This window comes from Balaenoptera physalus (genome assembly GCF_965194825.1).
Source record: "Balaenoptera physalus genome assembly, chromosome: 11".
In the NCBI taxonomy this organism is placed as follows: Eukaryota; Metazoa; Chordata; class Mammalia; order Artiodactyla; family Balaenopteridae; genus Balaenoptera; species Balaenoptera physalus.
Genome location: NC_138896.1, coordinates 41,156,669 through 41,174,816, shown reverse-complemented (window position 1 = coordinate 41,174,816; position 18,148 = coordinate 41,156,669). Strand labels below are relative to the sequence as shown.

The 18,148-nt window shown below is 57.1% G+C and overlaps 3 protein-coding genes across 22 annotated transcripts in view; 2 read left to right on the top strand and 1 right to left on the bottom strand.

Annotated features, from left to right (window-relative positions):
• The first annotated feature begins 304 nt into the window (after positions 1-304).
• On the top strand, positions 305-5,392 carry PHF1 (PHD finger protein 1). Of its 6 annotated transcripts, none has more exons than XM_082414967.1 (15): positions 311-445; positions 1,169-1,347; positions 1,439-1,520; positions 1,621-1,716; positions 2,155-2,255; positions 2,351-2,499; positions 2,680-2,775; positions 2,972-3,040; positions 3,185-3,308; positions 3,419-3,486; positions 3,654-3,758; positions 3,866-4,055; positions 4,140-4,234; positions 4,509-4,586; positions 4,753-5,392. In XM_082414967.1, the coding sequence occupies exons 2-15, from the start codon at positions 1,189-1,191 to the stop codon at positions 5,039-5,041; spliced, it is 1,701 nt and encodes a 566-aa protein (XP_082271093.1). In that variant the 5' UTR covers positions 311-445; positions 1,169-1,188; the 3' UTR covers positions 5,042-5,392. The 6 variants fall into 6 exon arrangements, with proteins under 6 accessions (XP_082271095.1, XP_082271093.1, XP_082271092.1 ...); XM_082414966.1 differs by having other exon boundaries at positions 4,506-4,586; XM_082414969.1 differs by lacking the exon at positions 2,351-2,499 and having other exon boundaries at positions 305-445; positions 4,506-4,586.
• Positions 5,393-5,488: 96 nt separating this feature from the next.
• CUTA (cutA divalent cation tolerance homolog) lies at positions 5,489-7,100 on the bottom strand. Of its 5 annotated transcripts, none has more exons than XM_082414976.1 (6): positions 6,985-7,100; positions 6,375-6,583; positions 6,156-6,215; positions 6,001-6,046; positions 5,828-5,877; positions 5,489-5,710 (listed from the first exon to the last, which is right to left on the bottom strand). In XM_082414976.1, the coding sequence occupies exons 2-6, from the start codon at positions 6,554-6,556 to the stop codon at positions 5,584-5,586; spliced, it is 465 nt and encodes a 154-aa protein (XP_082271102.1). In that variant the 5' UTR covers positions 6,557-6,583; positions 6,985-7,100; the 3' UTR covers positions 5,489-5,583. The 5 variants fall into 5 exon arrangements, with proteins under 5 accessions (XP_082271102.1, XP_082271100.1, XP_082271103.1 ...); XM_082414974.1 differs by having other exon boundaries at positions 6,850-6,987; XM_082414977.1 differs by lacking the exon at positions 6,985-7,100 and adding an exon at positions 6,781-6,978.
• A 2,105-nt stretch (positions 7,101-9,205) lies between these two features.
• SYNGAP1 (synaptic Ras GTPase activating protein 1) overlaps positions 9,206-18,148 on the top strand; it is a gene marked incomplete at its 3' end in the record, with an annotated part of 31,476 nt that continues 22,533 nt past the window's right edge. For 5 of the 11 annotated variants that reach the window (XR_014251246.1, XM_082414959.1, XM_082414963.1 and 2 more), the window contains exons 1-2: positions 11,799-12,765; positions 14,895-15,000. Coding sequence is in view for 7 of the 11 variants with exons in the window: in XM_082414959.1 (XP_082271085.1) it covers positions 12,556-12,765; positions 14,895-15,000 (316 nt within the window). Of the gene's footprint in view, positions 9,316-11,798; positions 12,766-14,894; positions 15,001-18,148 lie in introns of those variants that run through there. The other 6 variants (XR_014251245.1, XM_082414962.1, XM_082414961.1 and 3 more) reach the window with 2 other exon arrangements.

The window sequence follows — 18,148 nt, the reverse complement described above, 5'->3', positions numbered from 1 at the left end:
TCCGACAGTCCGCCCGCCCCATCCGCGGAGAAGGCGCTGCTTGCTCGGCACTCTCCAGGCCTGTTGGAGGTGAGGGAGGTGGGGTGAGGTGGGGCCCGCCCCCCTACCCCCCGGCTCCTCCTTCCCCCCAGTCCTCCCCTCCCACCACCCTCCCCCCGAGCCGGTTTGTCCCTCCCCTCCCCTTTCCTCCCCTTCCCTTCCCTTCCCTTCCCTCCCCTCCCCTCCCCTCCTTCCCCCCGCCGCCTCCTCCTCCTGCCGCTGCCGCTGCTTTGGCTGCTGCGTCATACGCCCCAGAGCCGCCGGGACGGAGGGGCTGGGCCTGGGGACCCCCCGGTCTCTGCCTGCACGCCCCCCGACGCCCAGACGTGCCCTCCCCGCGCGGGGGGTTCGCCTCGGTCTCCCACGTCTGCCTCTGCCCGGCTCCCGGCGGCCCCAGCTGTCACTGGTAAGGAGGCGGCGGGAGGCGCCCGTGGGGGGGCAGGGAGCCGGGGGTCGGCGCGCAGGGCGCGGGCGGGAGAGCCGCGCCGCCTGGGCATCGGGTCGGGCCGACTCAAGTCCCCTCTCGGACTCGCCGTCATGGTGAGTAGAGACCGAGACTGGGACACGCCCCCCTCCCGGGGCACTCAGGGAAGTTATCTAACCCGGGGGCGGGAGCCCCGAATTTAAGGGTGACCTGACATAACCTGGCATCAAAATGATTGTTCTGAATGAGACACGCGGGCCCGGGAGGCAACCGTTTCCACTCTGGAAAACATCTCCAGAAAAAGCTCCTAAAACACATCTCTGGGAAACAGTACCCCAATTATGATCCTTCTAAACAGCAGTAGAAGGTGGTAGTAGAAATTGAGTGGTAACCTTTGCCTCTGCAACCATCGTTTCTGTTAAAATCTCAAGGCCAGGATATAACATCCCAGGGGAGCTCTGGAAGCTGGGAAACTAGAGAACTAGGTTGGTAGGGGGGGTAGGGAGAAGAGAGCCAGTGGTGACTGTGTTGGGAGAGTTGGAGTCAAGAAGCTCGGGAGGGGGGCCCAGTGGTTTCCTATCCAGGTGTCTCAGGGAAATGGAGACTGGGGGCACACCTGCTTGAGTCCTTGACAGAAAAATAGGCAAAGAAAATGGGGACCAGTTCCTCAGTATTCATAACTTTCTCCTCCCATCGCATTTCTAGCTAGGCCCCCCCAGGATGCAATGGCACAGCCCCCCCGGCTGAGCCGCTCTGGTGCCCCCCCACTTTGGGACCCAGCTTCCCCTGCTCCCACCTCAGGCCCCAGGCCTCGACTTTGGGAGGGTCAAGATGTGCTGGCCAGATGGACAGATGGGCTGCTATACTTGGGGACCATCAAAAAGGTAAGACCTTTGATCTCTGACTTGTCACCTTTTCTCATTTCCCTTATCTAGTTCTGACTTCCATTTGATCTTCTGTGCTCACCCATTCCAGGTGGACAGTGCTCGGGAGGTGTGTCTGGTCCAGTTTGAGGATGATTCCCAGTTTCTGGTTCTATGGAAAGACATCAGCCCTGGTGAGAGGCCTGAGGGTGTGCATCCCGTGGAAAACAGAAACCTGGTATGGGGGGCAGAAAGGGCTTAAGGACAGGCCTTCTGACACTCTGTTCTTCACAGCTGCCCTCCCTGGGGAGGAACTCCTCTGCTGTGTATGTCGCTCTGAGACTGTGGTCCCTGGGAACCGGCTGGTCAGCTGTGAGAAGTGTCGCCACGGTGAGAGAGCGGGACACCTGAATGGTCCAGCTTGCCCTGGGCCTTCCAGGCTGCCTCTCACTCTTTCCTCTAGCACTGGTCCTCATACCACCTGTCCTGGCCTGAGTCCCCAAGTCACTGCTCTGGCCCGTCTCCTCAACCCTGTAACCTCACTCCCTTCCAGCACAGGGAGCGGCAAACATGGGATGGGACATGTGAGCTCTGCAGGCAGAAAGTAGTTCAAATACACCCTTTTCTATCCATATGACCTTGGGCAAGTCCCTAAACTTTTAAGAGCCACAGCTGCCTCACCTGCTATTAAAATAAAGGTAACACGCCCACCCCAGCAGGACCACGGTCAAGAATGAAATGAGATGGGTAAGACTCCTCCTGTCCCAACACCTAGTGCAGACAGGTATGCAACGCAATGAGTGGTCTATCAATGCTATCGTTATTCAGCTTATCACCAGGACTGCCACGTTCCAAGGGCCCCAGCCCCCGGAGAGGGAGAGGGCACATCCTGGGTCTGCCGCCAGTGCGTCTTTGCCATCGCTACCAAGGTAAAGGCACCTTCCTGTGGGAGCCTCCCACCCCCAGCCTCTCCCGAGTCCTTTCTTCCCCCACCCCTGAGGCCGCCTGCCTGTTCCACCTGCAGAGGGGAGGTGCGCTGAAGAAGGGCCCCTATGCCCGGGCCATGCTGGGCATGAAGCTCTCCCTGCCGTACGGACTAAAGGGGTTGGACTGGGACGCTGGGCATCTGAGCAACCGGCAGCAGAGCTACTGTTACTGTGGTGGCCCTGGGGAGTGAGTAGTGAGGGGCGGGGGTTAGGGAATGAGTTGTGCGGGCGGTGGTGGATGCAGGGAATGAAGGAGAAAGAACGGTGGCTGGCTGGAGTGTTGAAGGTGTGGGAGAAGGTGGTGAGCTGGGTTTGGGGCAGTTAAGGAGGGGTATTTGGGGGTCACTGGTCCCGTGTTTCCCCTCAGGTGGAACCTGAAGATGCTGCAGTGCAGGAGCTGCCTACAGTGGTTCCATGAGGCCTGCACCCAGTGTCTGAGCAAGCCCCTCCTCTACGGGGACAGGTGAGCCTGGCTGGGCTCTCCAAGAGCTCTGCTCCATCACCTCCGTCCCCCACCCTTCCATCCCAGACCTGGTCTCTTCCCAACCTCTGCATCTTTGCTTACCCGTTGGCCCCGTCCTTGCTTGGGAGTCCCCCCACCACCAGCATGATGTAGTTTTCCTGTAAAAAGTATTCTTCTCCCTCTTGCCCATGTCCAGGTTCTATGAGTTTGAATGCTGTGTGTGTCGGGGGGGCCCTGAGAAGGTCCGGAGGCTACAGCTTCGCTGGTGAGCTGGATGGGGCATGACCTCAGTGTAACTCCTCCCTCAGCACCCCCAGTTTTTCACCTTACAGGCCCCAGCCCCCCGCCTTGGGACACCCCCTGGCTTTTGTAACCCTTCTACCACCTTGACAAGTTAATGTTTCTCCAGGGTGGACGTGGCCCATCTTGTCCTCTACCACCTCAGCGTTTGCTGTAAGAAAAAATACTTTGATTTTGACCGTGAGATCCTCCCCTTCACCTCTGAGAATTGGGACAGTTTGCTCCTTGGGGAGGTAAGGGGTAGTGCAGCCCTGGGGGTCAGGGTGGACTAGGGAGATGTGGAGAAGAGGGGAAGGGAGAGAATCACTGCTCCCCTGACCCCATTTTCCTTCCCCTCCCCCAGCTCTCAGACACCCCCAAGGGAGAACGTTCTTCCAGGCTCCTCTCTGCTCTCAATAGCCACAAGGACCGGTGAGTTGGAGGGAGGCTCAGAAAGAGATGGAGATATGGTATGGCAGCCTGGGAGGGGAGGGGCTGCAGCCCACCTGGAAGATCACCTCTGAAAAGGACTGAGTAATGGCACAGGAGGGTCCCTTTTCTACGGCACTGACCTTATATTATTTCTCTCCTTACCCCAGTTTCATTTCAGGGAGGGAGATTAAGAAGAGGAAATGCTTGTTTGGTCTCCATGCTCGGATCCCTCCCCCTGTGGAGCCCCCTACTGGAGATGGAGCCCCCACCAGGTCACTGGTCCAGGGGGGATGGGGAAGTTCTCAGGGTGTATGTATGGAAACGGGGAGGTCTTGGGGTGTCCGGGAGGGGGCTGGGGGGATAAGGAGGCCTCTTACAGCTTCCCTTCAGGGCAGGGCCCTGGGGGAGGGGTCTCACGTCCCCTGGGGAAGCGCCGGAGGCCGGAGCCAGAGCCCCTGAGGAGGAGGCAGAAGGGGAAAATGGAGGAGCTGGGGCCACCCTCAGCAGTGCGCAACCAGCCCGAGCCCCAGGAGCAGAGGGAGCGGGCTCGTCTGCAGAGGGCACTGCAGGTACAAGGGCAGGGGCACCCCGTGGGGCAAATGGTGGTGTGGGAAGAAATCAAGGATTATCTCTCAGTCCTCTGCTCCTTCTAGGCCTCAGTGTCTCCACCACCCTCCAGCCCTAACCAGAGTTACCAGGGCAGCAGCGGCTACAACTTCCGGCCCACAGATGCCCGCTGCCTGCCCAGGTCAGTGCACCTCCTGCCTCCAGCCAGGTGTACTCCCTTGGAACCTCTCTTCCAGTCGTCTACATCTTCTGGACTTTCTCACCCAGAATTCTTTCCCCTCTCTCCCTTGGCTGCCCATTTCTTTTCCTAGAGAGACCTAGAGCCAATGTCTGCTTCCCAGTATTCTGGGGACAGGGGTTCCTTGAGGGTAGTGTTTGAGCTCTGCCCTCTCAGGGGAGAGGGTCCTGTTCCCCTGCTTCGGGTCCTGACTTTCCCCCTCCCCCAACCCTAGCAGTCCCATCCGGATGTTCGCTTCCTTCCACCCCTCTGCCAGCACCGCAGGGACCTCTGGGGATGGTGAACCCCCAGACAGGTGAGATTCTACTCCTTTACCTGTGATACCTCTGTGCTCTTCGCCTCTGTGCTCTTAAGTTCCTTGGTCTCTAACCGTTTTTTTTGTTCCTCTAATCCACATACGGTCTCCATTTCTGGTCAGTCGTTAATCTCCGTCTGGACTGACAATTGCCTTCTCTCCCTAGGTCACCCCTGGAACTTCACATTGGTTTCCCCACAGACCTCCCTAAAAGTGCCCCCCACTCGATGACTGCCTCATCTTCCTCAGTCCCAGCCCCCTCCCCAGGTCTTCCTAGACGCTCAGCACCCCCTTCTCCCCTGTGCCGTAGTTTGTCTCCTGGAACTGGGGGAGGAGTCCGAGGTGGGGTCGGCTACCTGTCCCGAGGGGACCCCGTCCGGGTCCTTGCTCGGAGAGTACGGCCTGATGGCTCTGTGCAGTACCTGGTTGAGTGGGGAGGAGGGGGCATCTTCTGAACGGCCTGCCTCTGCCCACTTACTTCCCCATTCACATACACCGGCACTTTCATACCCTGACCTCTGACCTCACCTACAGCTGGGATGTACCTGGGGCGGTAGGGGGTACTTCACCCTACTGCCCAGGCTGGAATCCAGGTGGGGGGTTGGGGAAGAGGCTCTCTCTTCTCTACTCCCTTCATGATTCCTGACCCTTCCCCCATTCCTCTTCCCATTTCCTTTGATGTTATTTTGTTACAGCTTTTTAAATATTTTTAAAAATTATTTAACCCCTGGGGACGGAGACTGAGGAGGGGAGGATGATAAAGGATCCTGGGCTCTGTATCATTGAAATAAAGATAAATAAACTTAGCAGCTCTGAGTCATTCTGAAAGATGAGAACAAAGGGACTAGAAGCACTTCTGATCTTCCCAACCAAATTCACTTTTTGACAAGGAAAAAGGAAAATGACAGAACTAAAGCTTTATTAAGGGTCCGGTCATCACCTGGAAAGCTGGGGGCACTGAAGTATATGAAGGGAACGTGGCAAAAACAAAGGCTCATCACGGTGGGGCTGTGCCGGACTCAGGAACTGACCCTGTAACCTGGCGCACCCAATGCAGGTACGGGGAGTTCCCCTGTTCCACAGGCAATGCAATCACCTCGGCCACTTCGTAAGGGTGCACGGAACTGGGAAAAAGATGGGGGATCACTAAAAGATTTACCCGAAGGAGCCCACCCCCTCAGACTGCCTAGCAAGTCCCACCCCACAGGACACACCCTCACCTCTACCCATAAAGTCCTCACCGAACAAAATCTGTCAAAGCTGGAACCAAGGAACTTTGGGTCTTAATCATCTAAGGGGGGGAAGACAGTTGAATCAAAGGGTGAAATTGATTTCAGGATCTCAGACGAGGGACGGGGATCAAAGTAAGTGGTCAGGGAATTAAGTTTTTTTTGGGTGAGGGAACGTTTCTCACCATCAGCACTTCACTGTCCTCCTCAATCTTTCCTTTCCACTCATAGCTGAAAAGGTCAGGAAGAGAGCGTTGTGGCAGCAAAGATTTCCCCAAAGGAAAAAAGACTGCCAGTCAGACCCGAAAGGTAGGTTAACCCCCCAACTTCTATGACTCACATGGATGTAATCTGAGGAATGAGGTTGACGCAAGCTGCCAGGTGCTTCTCCACCACAGCCCTGAAGGTGAAGAGAGAGCCCCATTTAGAGACCCCGTGACCCGGATTTTTGCACTGGCAGCCCAGAGACAGGCAGGAAGCAGCGGGAGGACACTCTTCTCCCCCACCTCCAACTCTCCCTTCCTAAGCATCCTTCCTCGCTCCACACTGAGGTCCCCACCTGGCGATCTCCTTGGCGACCTTCTCGTTGGGGCAGGTGACAAAGGCTGCAGAGACCGAGCCGGCAACATAGGCGGAGCCCGAGGCCGGCGAGGGCTGGGACGGGGGGCTTCCTGAAGCCATGGACAGCAGGGCTCGGGGTAGCAACAGAAGGCGGTAGACTACAGGCAGCAGGGCCGGCATCCAAAGAAGCGAGAGGAGCAGAGCGGCCTGAGAGCAGGAGGTGAATTCTGTGTCTCCCCATAAATACCCCAGGAAATTGCACCCCAGGAACCCTTTGCTTGGATAGACACTCAGGCTCTGCCTTCCCTCTTCTGCACCCCAAAGGAAAAGGTCCCTGAAGCTGAGAGAGAAACTTGGAAAATTAAGACAAAGACTCGGTTTTCACTACCTCCTCCCGGGCCAACCTCTGGGATTTGGGGTGCGGGTGGTGGTCGAAGCTTCGAGGACCGGAAGAGGCGGGGCCGGTCACTCACCCCTCCGCCGAGCAGGAATGCGGGAGCCCGCCCCCCCCTCATGCAGCCTATGCTGGTAGAGGAGAGTTGAATATCAAAGGCCACACGTTACGCCGAGAAAGGGCCCCAAAGCTAGGAAGAGCGGCCTCTTCTTACCTGGGCAGCAGCCACGTGATAAGAAAACAGCGCTGGCCACGTGACAGTAGAAGCCGGACCGCCCTAACCCCCAGAGCCAGCCAATCCTTGCCCTCACGTGGCCCAGTTTGTCCCGCCTCCTAGTGAGGGAGGGGCGAAGAGGGATCCAACCAATCAACAAACGGATCTGCAGACGTGCACGGAAATGGGACACCCGTTTCCGTGTAAACCGGAAACGGCCTATTGCAGGCTGAGGAGAGCAGCAGCGGCGTTCCACTGTCACGTGAGGGGGCTGGTCCCCTCAGGCGGCGGTACCTCAATGAGCTACGCGAAGAGACCAATCGCGGGACAGCCTCGCAGGCCACGTGATGAGAGACCTGGCGCAAGGAAAGGGGGGTCTGGAGACCCCGCAGAGTCGATGCGTCAGGTTGTGGAGCGGGGAGTCATCCTTAAACCCCAGAATGTGCCTAGTAACAGCCCCTAAACTGTTCCCGAGGCCTTAAGGAGTGGGAGGGTCTTAGGAGATTGAACCTAAGGGGGTGGAGAGAACGCCCCCTGCCATTTTGGTTAGGAGTGACAGATGCCTGAATTGGGGAATGCACAAGTATAACCTGAGGAACCAGCTGTCCCTGGGTAGGGGGGAGTGATTAGGCAGACACGGCATGGCAAGACCATGCCTAGGTGAGGAAAGATGCATTTTAAAAAAAGGACAGAGTGAGACCCTGTAAATGGGATAGAAGATGATTAAAATGGGGCTGAGGGCGCTCAGCCCTCTTAACTGAAACCCCAAAGCTGGAGACAGACTGGTGAATCGGTATGGGGTGTGGAGGAAGGGCTGCAGGTTGGGGATATGGAGAGGACACCAGGAAGTAGTGATGGTTCTTTTGTCCCTTATCCCCTTGCTGTTTCACTCTCCGGGACAGGTCTACCTCTCAGTCTTGGGTCTCCTTCCCTTAACCCATCCCCCTAGGAGCCAGGACCTGTCCTACATAACCTCCCTGGGGCCCAAGCACATCCTGTGACCCAAAAATGGAGACAGGGGCCAATGAGAGGAGAAATAGGTGGGAGGAGGCAGGGAGAAAAACGCTCTGCGTCACCCCCTACCCAGTATTCCCCCTCCCTCCTAGGTCTGGGGTCTCTGGTCTGCTCTGTGGGTATGACTGGGCATTTCCCAGGCTGAGTTCTCTCATGCCTGCCTCTCTGGGGCTGGGGTCTCCCTGAGATCTCTGTCTTTGGGTTTGGAGTTCGTCTCTGAGATAGATCTCTGTGGGGTCTTTCAGTATTTGCATTGGCATCTTTCTCAGGACTGAGTTTCCTTGGTTTTTGTTTAGGGGGTTTCTGGGTCCGCGATCACCCTCTCTCAGAGATCTTAGAAACTCTTCTTTATGAGTCTGGGGTCTCTGAGTTCTGCATCTCCGGGCTAGCTGAGTGTCTCTTCTGGCCCCGCCCCCACCGCCCCCAGGGTCTGGAGTTTCTGTGTCTCTCGAGTTGTCAGTCTCCGAGTCTGCAGTTTCTTTTCTCTGAGATCTAAGTCTGGGGTCTCATATCTCTCTCTGGGTCTGAGTTCTCAAAGACCTAATTCTAGGTCTGGGTTCTTTCTGAATCTGGGTCTCATCTATTTCTTTGAGTCTAGTTCTTAGGTCTCAGTCCCTGAGATCACCGTCTGAGTCTTGAGTCTAAGATTTCTGTGGCTATGGAGAACCTTTTAGAGACTGGATGCTCAGATTTTGACCTTTGACCCATCTCTCAGAGTGGGGGGCGGGGGGGTCTGAGGTCTTTTTTCTGAGACTGGGGTCTCTTTTTCTCTAGACTTTGGGTTTGTGCCTCAGATTATCCCCCGCCCTCCCACCACCCCGGGTGGCAAGGTATCTTTCTCTGTGGGTCTGGGGTCTCCCCATCTCAGGGTCTGGGGTCTGCATCTTTAGAACTGCTCTCTCTCTGGTGTGTTTTTGAGTCAGGGGTCTCTCCCTCTCTGGTTCTCACTGAGTAGGGGTGGGGGCTGCAGAGACTCTCTCCTCCTCCTCCTCCTCCTGCTCTTTCCTCTCTCGCTCGCTCCCCCGCCCCCCCCCTCTCTCTCTCCCTCTCCCTCTCCCTGCTGCCGCTGCTGCCGTTGGCTCCTATTCTCCTCCTCCTCCTCCTCTCTCCTCCTCTCTGCTCCTCTCTGCTCCTCTCCGCTCCTCTCTCCTCCTCCTCCTCCACCTCCTCCTCCTTCTCCCCCTCTCTCTCCCCCTCTTTCTCTCCTCTCTTTCTCCCCCGGCCCCCCCGCCCCCTCCCCCCCAGGCCTGATGAGCAGGTCTCGCGCCTCCATCCATCGGGGGAGCATCCCCGCGATGTCCTATGCCCCCTTCAGAGGTACGGTGGTGAGGGGAGGGGGAGGGCCAGTTGGGGGGGGAGAAGGGGGGAGGGGCGGGGGGGCTGGGCAGAGCTGGGGCCAGGGAGGGGAGCAGCTGAAATGGAAGGGGAGAGGAGGACCGGGAAGGCGGGGATGGGAGCAATGGGGAAGGAGGGATTGGAGGTCAGAGAATAGGGGTAGATAGGGGCCGGAGGGGCCAAGAAACAGGCCTTGAAGGGGGACTGAGGGGAAAATGATGAAGGGGAAAGAGATCGCCAGAAAGGGTGGGAAGATAGAAGGACAGGGTTGGGGGAAGAGCTGCAGAAATAATTTGGAGGTGGGAGCTGAGAGATGAGGAAAATATCAAGGAAATAGAAGGACAGAGTTTTAGGAGAGGGGCTAGGAGGGGAAAATGAAGAAAATGAAAACATAGGGGTGAAAACAGAAACCAAGAAGATGGGGGTAGAATATGGTGGGGGGCTCAGAGTATGGTAGGGGGTAGAAAAAGACAGGAGATGGAGGGAGAGAAGAAGGGGCCAGATGGAGAGAGAAGGAGGCAGTGGGGGGAGGGGGGAAGAGGAATGGAGGGTCCAGATGGAGGGAAGAGAGGAGAGAGAGAATGGGGAATGGGTTGGGGGAGGAGAGACCAGGGCAGGGGGAGGGCCAAATTCAGTGTGTGTTTGTTGGGGGGGTGGGAGGGGGCAATACAAGTAAGACTGAGTGATGGGAGTAGGGGGCGGGTTAGGACCCTGCCCCACACTCTGACCCTCATCAAGTCCCTTGACCGTTGAAATGTAATCCCTGGGGTCTTATCCACTTCCGTTACTTCACCACTTTTACCCCCCTCCCCCACCTCCAATCCTTATTTCCATTCCCCCTCCCTCCTCTGGTGTCCATCACCTATATCTTTCCCCCCATATGGTGTCCGTTCCTTATATGAGTCCCCCTTCTGTCCTTCCCCTATATCAGTCCCTTCTCTGGTGTCCATTCTCTTTCTCCCTTACTTCTATCTGGTAGCTCCCTTATGTCTCTACCACCTCTTTGCCCCCTCCTTCTTGACCCCCTTGTCCTAGTACTCCTGTGAGGTCCACCTCATTTCCTCTGCCCCATGTCCATTTGGGCCCTTCTGGTATATTCCCTGTCCCTAAAGATTTACCATCATTCCTGTCTCCTTTTCTCTTAGATCCATCCTTGTTATTTCTTCTCCACCCCATCCTCTCTTCCCCACCCCATTCCCCATCTTATCACCACTAGTCTGTGCCTACTCACTTTCCCCTAAGACCCCAGCTCTTATCACCCATTCCTCTTTTCTTGGCCCCTCTACTTCCTGGGGTGTTGGAGATTTGGGGAGCAAAGACACAGGTTTTGGTGGTTGGAACAGGACCTACAAGAGATCCCCATCTGAGCCCCGTGGAATTGCTCATCCTAGTAAATCTTTCCCCTTTCTCAACTGTGTTTCTGTCTCTTGCATCTGCTTCCCAGAATCATCCTTACTTAAGTCCAGACAATATTTGTGTGTGTGTATTTCCAGAGTTGCTCCTAAGCTAAGTTCCCCATGTCCTTCCCCGCTCCTGGAATGTGTCCCCTGAAGTCTAACTTGCTTCCCTGTGGCTGCAGCCTGAACCAGTCCCTCCCGTAATGATGATATGTATCAACAGATGTCTCCTCTGGGGGTCCTCAGGGTCTGATTGCAGTGGGCATGTTTCCTGCAGTGTCTGCAGTCCCAGAGCCTGGGTTTTGGTAATCTCTGTATCTAGAGGGTATTGGTTAGAATCTCTGAGGTGGCATTGAGATAGTGAGAGTTTCAAAGTATTGGGGTTTCTAGATACCTGTATTCTTGGGGTTCATCTCTGACTCTGACCTGCAGATTGGGTAAATTTGAAACACGTTTATAGACAGAAAGGGGCTAGATTTTTCAAAACTCCTATTCAGAGCTTTCAGTTGGAATGAAGTTCAAAGACCAGTTCTTTTCCTGCAATATACCCATGATTAATTATCCTGTAAAGGTAACAGGATTTTTCTTCCTCTAAACTCTGACTCTGATTCCTTAAGCCTATTTTCTATCACTTTGATGCCACCAATTTGATTTCTGTCTTCTATAGGGCCTGTCCCCTATGTCCCTGTGATGGTGTGTGGCATTGGGGTTTAAAGGGGAAGCAGTTTGCAGGGATGGCGGCATGGGAAGAAGAACAGCAAAGTTGGGGAAGGGGGACCCTGGGTGGGGGGGGGGTCTCTGAGCAGGGGTGACCCTTAGTCTACTGTTCTTCTGTTTTAGAAGTTTTGTCCCCAACCCCAGCTTTAGTCTTGGGAGACCCGCTCTAAGTCACATGCCTGGATCTTCCATTCTTCCCTCCCCTCTTTCTTCCTCAAGCTCCTTACCGAGCCTTGGGGAGAGGTTCCTAACTTGTAGAGTTGGCTCCCATCCTGTCCGTGGAGACGCGGCCGGGGCAGGGTGGCGGGGGGGGAGGGGGTGGCGTAGGGGGACAGTATTGAATCTTCGACCTCCGACCTCCGGGCATGGAGTAGGGGAAGACATCAATTCAGTATTCATTCAAACAGCATATTTCCTACCTCCTCACTCCCCATCCCCTCCACAGCCAGATGCCTACAAGACCCATACTCCCCACCACCACTAGCAGAACCAGATCTTTCCCCAAAGGATGAGCAGGGTTGGGCTAGGGGAGGAGGGAGTGGAGGAAAGAGGAGAGGCAGGAGGGGAGGCCCTCTCATGACTCTGACTCTGGGAACGGGTAAGTTCCCTCACTCCCTCTCTCTTCCAGATGTTTAGCTCTCAGAGTCTCATGACCCAAATGTCCCTACATCCCCATCCTTCTTTCCCACAGCTCTGTAGTCTTCCCCTTACTCCCTTGCAGATGGGTGGTGCCACGTCCAAATCCTTGTCTTCTGCAGCTATCTGGATGCCCTCCCTCTTCCCAGACACTTGCCACCAACCTCCCTGTGTTTTTCTTCTGCCAGTTTTGCTGCACCCTCCACCTCTTTATTTTTCTGAAGTGGTTGGAGAGCTCCTTCACCTTTCTCTGCCTCCAAACTTGTACCTTCTCTGTCATCATATAATTCCCCTCTCTGAACCACTCCTCTGTATTTCTTCTGCCAAGTCTCCAGAGCCCCCTGTGATGTGATTCCCCTCACCTCTTTTTCCCCAGATAGAGAAGCTTATCTTCTATTTCTGTAAAGTTACCGAGGGCCTCACCCCCATCTGTGATCTCCTCTAGGCGGGTGGGTTCCCCTTCTGCCCCTTTATGGACTCTCTTCTTGCCATTTTAGACACCTCTGTCTCCCAAATACATAGAGCCTCCCTTACCGTTTCTGTGTGTCTCTGCCCCCTAGATGTACGGGGACCCCCTATGCACCGAACCCAATACGTTCATTCCCCATATGATCGTCCTGGTTGGAACCCTCGGTTCTGCATCATCTCGGGGAACCAGCTTCTCATGCTGGATGAGGACGAGGTGAGCAGGGTGGGAAGGCTGGGAAAAGACCTCTGGGTAGTGTGGGAAAATGTGGAGAGAAGGATGGGGAGAATCCTCATTAGCGAAGGGACGCGAGACACAAAGAAGGCAAAGAGAGAAACACTGGCAAATGGTGGGAGGAGGGTGGCCACTGAGATTGGGGTTGGGATGTCAGAAGGGGCAGGTGTTCTCTCCCCTTGGCCAGGGTGTCTTTGAGGGCCATGTACAGTGATGGGGAGGAGATATGGTTCTAAAGATTTGTGGGTGCCTCCTGTTTCACCCTGCTCATATTGTGGGATAGGTTAGGCTAGGAAAGGGAAACTAAGGGGCTTGGAGGAGGGGTAAAGACATGGGGATCACTTTGGAGGGATTGTCTCCAAAGCAATCCTTGGGACCCTCTCCTCTCCCCCCACTCAGTAAGCCCCATCACTGACCACTCCCCATCCTTTCCCTGGCGTGGGGCAGAGTACAGGACTCAGAGAGTGGTGTCTCTGAGTGGGGAAACTGGGAAGGGGCTGCAGGGTACCAGGAGAGATGACAGAGGTCAGTAGGCCTGGGTGTGGTTGGCGGTGAAGATGGGGAAGGCTGAGATCAGGGTTTAGAGAGATACTGGGAGGGCTTTCGCCAGGGACGTGGGGAAGGAATATAAGGGAAGAGATGCCTGGGGTGAGGGGAACTGGGAGTATGGGAAGTTGTCTAAAGGAGTAAGAGTGGGATAGGGGCAGGGACTAGCCAGAGTGAAAGATGTGAAATGAACAGAGCATCCTTGTGGGAGGTGGCGGCCATGCAGGGTGATTAGAGTGTGGGTTCTGATTTTGGAGCCGGGTCAGCAGTGGAGGGTCCATCAGAGGAAACAAGATGTGAATATGAAGGGTGGACGCCCAGAGGTGTGATTGGGAGTGGGGGTGATTTGGGGACCAGCTTTAGAGAGTGATAGGGCAGCCTGCAAGACCAGAGGGGTGGTGAGAGATGTGCCCCGAAAGCTGTCAGGGAGGGTGTAGCGAGGCAGGGTTAGAACTGGAGTTGAGGTTAACCAGGGTTTCAAGGGATCTGGGGGGCAAGTGAGTGTGGAGAGATGGCTGGGTAGAGAGCTTCCAAGGCACAGAGTCAAGTCCAAGTGTCCAGGGGAGGACACGGTGACTCAAGGGAGAGGTGGTTTGGGGAGTCAAGTTTTAGGCACTGGGGGGCATTTGAGTGATTCACTAGTGGTCACCGGCCTTGACCAAGGATTTGAGGTCTGTAGGATGAACTGGGGAAACTGGAGACTGTGTGAGGATGAAGAGGGAGGACAGTGGGTGGGGGGATGAAGGAATGACAGAGATGGGGACAGACAGGTCCAGGGGACCAGTGGCCAGAGACTGAAATAGGAAGGGTGCGGAGGGGGGGAGTGGGAAATGACAGAGTGTAGGGCCACAGGGAGCTGGAATTGGCTGAGTTGTGGAGCCTGGGCTGGGGACTAGTGGGGTGGGTGGTTCTTGGAGGGGTGGAGAGGGGGAGGTTAGGAAGGAGGTGGCAAGGGCGAGTTGGGGATGAGGCTTAGGGAGAGGTGATGGCTAAAGGGAAGTGAGAGAGGCTGAGTGGGGGGCGATGGAAGGAGATGAAGGGTGGGGGGAGGTGACCAAGCCCTCTGGGGGGTGGGGACGTTGGGTCCCATTCTGGCCGCAAGCCTGGCCGTGGGAGGGAGACAAGCTGTGGATTCTGATTATAAATGCAGCTTCTGCTACCCCCGTGACAGCCACGGAGGGAGGGAAGGGGGTGAGGGAGGTGGGAGGTTGGGAGGAAAACAGGGAGAATGGAGGAACTGAAGGTCAAGGGGAAAGTGGATTCAGGGAGCAGCGAAGGCCAGAGGGGTTGCGGGAATTCCCTGGAGGGTGTTTCAAAAGAAATGGTGGAAGAAAAGAGGAGGGTGGGACGGGAGGGAATGAGGGAGACAGACTCGGAGGGAGAAGGGAACGAGAAATCGAGAAATCCACTCATCCCGAGACACTTAAAGAGTATAGAGGGGCGGGGGCAGAAGGTGGTCAGGCCTGGTGGAAAGGCAGGCTCATCCTTCCTTGGTGGGGGAGGGAAAGAGGAGGGACGGCCTGGGCCAGGGAGGTCTGACACCCCATCCCCCCCGCATCCCCTAGATACACCCCCTTCTGATCCGGGACCGGAGGAGCGAGTCCAGTCGCAACAAACTGCTGAGACGCACAGTCTCCGTGCCGGTGGAGGGGCGGCCCCACGGCGAGCATGGTACGGCGGCCGAGCAGGCTCGAGCAGGCTCTCGTGCCCCGGACAGTCGCGGGGAGAGGGCTGAAGGTGGACAGGGTTGCAGGGGAGGGGGAGTCCGGGAACCGAGGGAGCTGTCAGGGGCCGGGAGGAGGCGGAGACAAAGTCTCGAATTCTGCGAGTGGGAACCTGGGCGGAGCAGGCGCCCTCCTCTGGGATCTGAGCGGGACGGAGGCTGTGGGTGAGAGGCCCCAGCGGTCCTTGCTGTTTCGCTCCCTTTTTCCTCTCCAGCAGCGAAGTTTGACTCTTTCCCCGGTGCTTGCAAAAATAGTCTCCTTAGATCTTTAGCTTCCTGTCCGAGTGTCCCCTGCCCCTCCCAGCCCCAGGTCTGGGATCTTGGAAAGAATGACCTAGTTCCTGCCCGGCCCCCAGACCTCTGCCCCACCCCCACGCTCCTGATTCTTCTTCCAGACCTTCTGGCCTGTGGACCCTCCCTGTTTTCTTTCCCCTTTTCCCCTCTTCTCATCAGCTGTTTCTGTTTTCTGCAATTCTGTCACCTTCTTTCTCTTTCCTCCCCGATTTCTTTATTTTCTCTATCCCTCTTGATTCCTCTGCCTCTCCCCTCTGCTCCCGGTGGATCTCCATCAGACCCCCATCTCATCTCCTTTCTGCCTGTCTGTGGAGCTATGTGCTCAGTCTGTCTCTCCAACTCTCCCTCTCTCCATCTGTCTCTTCCCCTCCCTCCCTCTTTCTGCCCCCCCTCCACCCCCCTCTTTAGTCATTTAAAAAAAGATTTTTGTCTTCCTGAGAAGTTCGCTTAAAAGGTTTCCATGGGAACAGTGAGGGGAGATGAAGGCAGAGAACAGAGATCTGCAGCCAAGGTGCAGAGAGACGCCCTCAGCCCCCGGAAGCCCCCTTGTCACTGCCCCCTACCACTCTGTTCCCCTTCCAGGACCAAGGGTCCAGGTCCTTCATCCCCTCAACCCCTTGTGACCCCTTTCTTCCACCAGCTACCCCTCCCCTCAGGGAACCAGGCTTCCAGTTTCTCTTCCTTGGAGAGAGCCAGTGGCCTGTCTCCATCCCTTGGCTCCCTTCAGCCCTCTTCTCATAGGCCCAGGCCTTACTGCCCTTGGGGGACAGCTCTGGGACCCTGGGTGGATGGGTGGCCAGGGGTGTGTGTCATTGTCATGGAAACTTCTGACCATGGGGGTGTGTGGGTAGCACATCTCTGTGAGGCAAAGCCAGGTGGTGGTGGTGGAGTGTGTACAGAGAATGTGTGTGATGTCTGTCACATCTGTGTGTGTGTGAGAGAGAGAGAGTCAGTCATGTCCATGTCTGGGAAAGGTTTGTGTACATGTGTGCATACCTGTGTGTCGAGGCCAGAATGGTCACATGGTTGTGGAGCATATTTATCATATATCCGGTGGTTGGCGTCTCAGCCCACATATTCCCCTTCTTTCTCCTTACCCTCAGTCCTCAGGTCTGGGGTCTCTGGTGTGGGTCTCCTGTGTGTTTAGGGGGAGGGCACCCATGTGTGTTTGGAGTTGGAGGACGGTATGTGGAGGTGTTTGTGTTGGAGGTTCAATAGGGGTTGGGAGGGGGTCCAGGGGTATATATATTTAGGGGGAGGGTTTAGCGAAAGAGTTGATAGCTGGTGAACGTTTGGGGGTCTCAGGTGGACGTGGAATGTGTAAAGGGCATGGAGGATGTGCTGCAGGGAACATAGGAGTCTTTGGGGCCCTGGGGACCTGGGTCTGAGAAGGTCTGTGCAGAGGCTGTGGACTCGAGCCCAGGAGAGGTCGCCGGACCTTTGAGGGGCATCGGCATCCAGGGCTCCTCCTCTGCTGGGTGGAGCCGCCGCCCCTCGTTCCCTCCGAGGTTTTGATGGGGGGTCCTGCTCAGGAGGATGGTGGGAGGCCCGGTTGGTTTTGGGGGTCCCCTCGTCCCCCTCCCGCGTCTCTCTCGCGCTGTCTCCGGGCGACGGGGCTCGTGACAGAGGCGGCCACGGCAGCAGCGGTCGCCTAGCAACGGCGGCGGGGCCCGGGCAACGGCGGCAGCGGCGGGAGCGGCGGCGGAGGGAGCCGTTCCCGCGGCCGTCACCGCTCGGCCGTCCCGGCCGTCCCGGGCCCCGCCGCCGCCCCCACCGCGCCGGGCGGCGCGAGCCGGGCCGCGCCGCCCCCTCTACCGCTGCACCCCGCCCCTCCCCCGCGCAGGGGCGGGGCCCCTCCCCCACCGGGGACACCCCCCCCCCGACCCCCCCGGGGGGCGGTGCGAGGTAAGGGCGGGGCCGGGCGGACGAGGAGCGCTCGCGTGGGGGGGCGCCGCGCTCTTGGGGGCGGGGGCGCGTGTGTGCGTGGGCGCCGGGAGGGGGGTGGGGAGGCCGCGGCGGCGGCGGCGGCGGCGGCGGCGGCGGCGGCGGCAGCTGCTCCCTCCGCATGTTCTCGCTGCATCTTCCGAGTGGGGGGAGTTATGGTAACTGGAGGGGGACAGCGGAGGTCGGGGGGTCGGGGACAGGCCTCGTGGGGCCAGGGTCTCGAGCGCGCGGGGGCGGCCGGTGTGGGGTGGTCTTGGAGACCCTCGGTGGAGGTGGCAGCCCGGGTGTCCGCGTGTGTGTCGCTGTCCAGGCTCGTGTCCACTGTGTGTTGGTGCCATGTGCACACGGGGGCCCAGTTCCTCGTGCACACATGTGCAGCCAGCGGTTTTCAAGTCTGTCCTGTCGTATCCTGCCTCTGCCGGCTTCTCTGCCCCTCTTGCCTAGGGGGCTGCTGGGCTGACCACTGGCTTGTGGGGCAGCTTTTGGCCATACTGGTACCTGTCACCTCTGACCCTGAGAATGCATGTTCCTTGCTGGGGCTCACCTCCTATCAGCCTCCTGTGTGTGGGGATGTGTGGCTGCATGAGAAGGATTTTCTGTGTCCCTGGTGGCAAGTGTGTGTCTTTGCATGTGTGTTCCATCATTGGCCTGGGTATCTGTGTCAATCCCAGCATGGGTGTCCAGGGCGTGTCTGGATGTGGGTGGTGTGCAAGTAGGGGGAGAGAGTAAGTGTGTGAGTGTGTTCCTTGGAATCCTACCATGTATGAAACACCTTTGGGCTAGCAGGTGTGAGCCCCTGCTCGGTTAGGGAGTGGGGACAGAAAAGCTGAAAAGGGAAAGAGCCGGGTAAAGAGGAAA